We start from the raw sequence: 4,914 nt of genomic DNA on the forward strand, positions 1-4,914 counted from the left end.
ATTAGAATGAGTCAATGGTGAATTGAGTAATGAGTGTAATATTGAAACATCTTTAAGGGTGTAATTGCAATTATATTAGATTTGGTGAAATTAGTTTATGATAGTGAGTGTTGGTGCAGAAGCCAGAAAAGAAACAGAAGGAAAGAAAGAAAGAAAGAATGTACCGAGCATCACCGCAGTCGCAGGTTCCGCTGTCGCGTGCACACTCTGTTTCCTCCTCCGACGCACAAAGACCCAACCTCAACGCTGATCCAAAGGGTCTCGAATCTTCTCTCCAAAACCTCCTCACCCTCCATAGCCACAACTCCCTCATCCTCCGCCACCACACTGGTACTTCAATTTCTCCCTTCAATTCCCCATATTTCTAATCATTTTTATTGCCCCTTTTTCTTTTTCTGTCAAAAGATTTGATCTTTTTGGTGTTCTATCCATGCCCATTTCATTGATTTGGTTTCTTTTTTTTTGGGGAAGCAGAGAAAGCGAAGAAGGAGGCAATCAAGAAAGCTGAGAGAGTTTCTGAGCTGTTAGTGGAGGCTGTGAATGGTGGGGTGCAAGATTCTTTCGTGTATGAGAAGCGAATAGAGCAAGAGATTCGAGCTCTTTCTGCCACTGTTGCTAAGTTCATGAAACAAACGGATCAGTGGCTTGCTGCAACTCATGCTCTCAACACTGCTGTTAAGGTAGTACTTACCTTTCTTCGTTTCAATCCTTTTTATTTTCTTCTTAATTCGTTTTATATACTAAAATGTTACAAGTTACAAGGAGGGTGTTGCATAGTTTGTCATTTTGTTGTTTTGTTTTGGTTGAGTGTTGAATTTGGAATTGCTTAGACGATTTCGTATCTATATGATGATGATGGTGGTGGTGGTTGTAGTTATCTTTTCAGAAATGTTATTTGGTACATTGTGTTTAGACATAGTTGTCAATATGGTCGATCTACATGTGTGGATTTCAGTTATGTAAGTGTTAATGCATATCTAGTGTTCATTAACCGTGCAGATTTTTAGTTAACATTGAGTTTGAAACTTAGGTAACTGAAATCCATACTTATTTGAACTGCAATCTATAGAACGGTGATGATCATCTCTGAAAACCATATACAAGTTTGGTTACTCAGGAGGTCTAAAAGGCTTTTCAAGGGAATCGGGAAAGGTAGGGTTAGCGAGTATAACTCATTGAGGACTAGAAGCTAGAAGGCATTAAGTACTTCCTCACAGAAGGCCGTTTTCGCGAAATGGTTATGTAAAATAGGGGGATACATCAGGAAAACTAGATTACTAGATTTCGATAAAATAGCTTAGCTTAATATAAACTTTCATCTGCACTTATAGGAAATTGGAGACTTTGAGAACTGGATGAAGATCATGGAATATGATTGTAAAAGTATCACTGCAGCTATACAGAATATTCACCAAGATTGATCTTGCAGAAAGTTGTCATGCAAGTTGCCACGTAATAATTCTAATCCCATTTTCATTCAATTTTCTATTTCGAGTATAATACCCTGTTATTATGTAATCCTGTTACATTTTATGTGATAATTTGATTTATTTATTTAACGAAGTATCCAGCTTAAGGAAGAAAAAATAGTTAATATCTTTCTTGTGAATGATAAATTAGGTATAATGCCATCAAGCTTACTGAATGCTTCATTTGAAAAATAGAAGAAAAAAGGGTTCCCTTATGCCTGTTATCTAGGTTGAGAGTAGAAAACATTGATCAAGGATTGCTTTGGCTTTGACCTAGTGTTCTGTTCTTTCTTTCTTTTCCTTATCCGCTTCCCTTTAGTCATTTTTCCTCCTAGGAAACATGTGGCATTCCTTCATTAGGATGTGATGGAACTGAATTCAGAACAGTGTGCTATTCTTATGACTTTATGGGTTCTACGCTAATATGATACTGCCAAGCGGCGACTTAGTTCTAGCTAGATGTTTGTAATCAGCTTGTTAAGGATACTACATCATGTATTAGGAGCATACACGCTGCATATAGTTTCACTTGATTTATGCTCTTGCCTTCTACCAGTACATTCAATTCTAGATCCAAAAAGTTTAGTAGTGGGGCAAAAATAATATATTTGCACAATAAATAACTTTTATAACACAGGGTCAAACATGCATATATAAGTATACTTTCTAAAATGTCTCCCAAATCTTTGTGGGAGCACTAGGCCCCCACAACACAACATATAGAATATCCCAGAGTTGTTTTGTTCGTGATAGTAGTGGTACTCTTTGTTGTCATTTCATGGAAATCATAGGCCTTACCGCCTTACTGCTTACATTATAGTTAAACTCATTCTTTAACTTTATTTCTATATCGCCTCTAACCTACTGCCGAGATCTAGACATTCATGGCAATAAGTCATATTTGGCTTGAAGCCGATTTTCTTTAGTTTACAATAACTGTTGTGTTTAAAGAGTCACCATGATTGTTGCTTCACATGACCGCTAAGGAACAATTTTTCCCTAATCGCTGTCAAATTTGTTAGGCTGAAGGAATCGCCGAGGCCCTCGACTCCTCGAGGGCTAACGTTAGCTGTTTAATTTTCCTTTAGATTTATGAGTAAGCATACTTTGTAGTCTCACCCTTTTAATGAATTTTTTTTCCCTATAAGAAGCCTGACTAGCTGTGTAGGAGTCTCAGTAGCTGGTTTAGGGTGCATCGTTGTTTTTGTTCTCTTAAGAAAAGTACCTTCTTCAATATTCAATAAACATGATACTTAGATTATGTAAAAAGAAAGGGACTTAAATTTGTGTTGCTTGTTTGAATAAGCTTCTAAGGTATTATTGTTAGTTAGGTTTTGGAGGAAAGGAGAGGGGAAGAGAAGGCTTGAAATGTAAATTTTATACGAAGAAAATAATTAATTTTTGCCTTTTATCAAGAAAAAAACAGGTTAAGAGCTGCTTCTGTCCATATCTTTTCTTTTTATCTTTACTTTTTATATTTCAAAAAGATTTATCCAAACACCACCATTTGTCCGGCTTTCATTTTTCTTATGCACCATGGAAATGAACAAAACGGTTATTTTATTTCTCTAGTGCTAGATTTGCACAGATGAATTGAATCATAAGGTACATGCTGATTTTCTTCTAATTCAACCAAAGATCACTAATTCTCAAACCTCTATAATTTCCACCATATATTGGTAGTATTCCCACAATAATTTGAAGAGATGAGCACTCATCTGACTCATGTATGACCTCTATATTTATAAATGCATTCCATAGGTTTGTTCTAGGAGTGACATGCATCATCAAAAGCAAACTGGATTGCAGAAGTGCCGTCTAACAAGATGTCACCTGATATTGATATGCTTTGCGAGTATCGGTTTCGCGACATGTATCGCAGCTTGTCTGTAACAAAGGAGCTTCGTTCTCAGTATTCGGCCTTAGTAGACAACCTGCAACCTCTTAGTATTGTTGCAGTTTTCCCAATCTAGATTAGCAAATGTAGGAGGACATAGACTGAATGAAGTTGGAGGATGAGTACCTTGCCAAGTGGCTCTACAAGTATATTGAAACCAATACCAAAGCAGGATTTGATGTATTGATTTTAGGTTAAATTACACTATTAGTCATTATAGTTTCACCAAATTTGTAATTAGGTCTTTACACTTTAAAAGTTTTCAGTTGGGTCGTTACACTTTAAATATGCTGAGGCATATTTGTTAGTGGTGTGAGATGGATGAAATAAAGTCGAGGCAAAAGCCCGAATTTTCAAGCTCCTTACATCTTCAAACAGACAAACACACCTCTCTCTCTTCTTCTTTGCTTCACGCTCTATCTTGTAAATATCTATATATCTGCGTATTAAACAATTACCAAACCCCACCGGCACTACGAGTGCACAGATGGTGGTTGTGACAGCAGTGGCTATAGTCATGATAGTAATTGCAGTGATAGTGTTGATGTTGGAGTAGATATGGTGATAAACTGACTATAAAATTAAGTAATGGTGAATATAGACGAAACACGATATGAAAAAGTTGGGAATAGTAATTTTGAACAACAAAATTTTTTTAAGAATCATTTGATTTTTAGGTAAAATATTAGAAATTAAAATAATATTTTACTCGTATATTTAAAACTCAAGAATTAAATTGATTCGAATAAATTGAATCTTCTCATCTGAAATATACAGTGGCACATCTTGCCAACGAGATACATGTAGTTTTTTAATTTTCGTATATTTCGTTTACAGTGTAAACGAGATAGATGTTATCTCGTTTATACTGTAAACGAGATATATGTATTTATAAATAAATAAATATAATTTTTAAAAATAATAAAAAATATTAATGTTTTTAATTTGACCAAACTCTTATAAATGGAATGTTTCAAATAATAAGAAAGATAAACCGTCCATTTTAAATAATAGAAAAAATGGATTGTCTATTTATCACGTTAACACGATTACTTTGAAAGCACATAAGTGCACTTTTAAATTGTCCACTATTAACACGGTTATCTTGGATTGACTCTTAATAGGAATCATCCAACCAATCAATCCATCCTCATTGAGTTCTTTCTGGATAAGGTTATTTAAATTATATTTCAAATTTCTATGTACTTGCATGCAACAAACGAAATTTTTATGTACTCTCATACAACAAATAAAATTTTAAACGAAATAATTAAATATAATTTTTGAAATTTCAAATTTAAAATTTACGAAATTTCGTTTGTTGCATGGGAGTACATAAAAATTTGAAATATAATTTAAAGAGATAAGTACTGTTTTAGTCCCTAACGTTGAGGGTTAGAATCAAAATCGTCCCTGATGTAATTTTCGACTTAAAATCGTCCTTAATGTTGCATTTTATTTTAAAATCGTCCTTTCTAATAAAATTTTTTAATTTATTCCTAAACTACCCATACTTTAATAAAAAAATTATAAAATTAAAAAAAAAAG

General features: G+C 34.0%; 1 protein-coding gene across 2 annotated transcripts; it reads left to right on the forward strand.

Moving 5' to 3' along the window:
- Positions 94-3,727, forward strand: LOC107609722 (biogenesis of lysosome-related organelles complex 1 subunit 1). 2 transcript variants are annotated; one of them, XM_016311740.2, is made up of 4 exons: positions 94-330; positions 475-680; positions 1,332-1,452; positions 3,231-3,727. In XM_016311740.2, the coding sequence occupies exons 1-3, from the start codon at positions 159-161 to the stop codon at positions 1,419-1,421; spliced, it is 468 nt and encodes a 155-aa protein (XP_016167226.1). In that variant the 5' UTR covers positions 94-158; the 3' UTR covers positions 1,422-1,452; positions 3,231-3,727. The 2 variants fall into 2 exon arrangements, with proteins under 2 accessions (XP_016167226.1, XP_016167225.1); XM_016311739.2 differs by lacking the exon at positions 3,231-3,727 and having other exon boundaries at positions 1,332-2,900.

Source organism: Arachis ipaensis, chromosome B07, assembly GCF_000816755.2.
Source record: "Arachis ipaensis cultivar K30076 chromosome B07, Araip1.1, whole genome shotgun sequence".
Taxonomy (NCBI): Eukaryota; Viridiplantae; Streptophyta; class Magnoliopsida; order Fabales; family Fabaceae; genus Arachis; species Arachis ipaensis.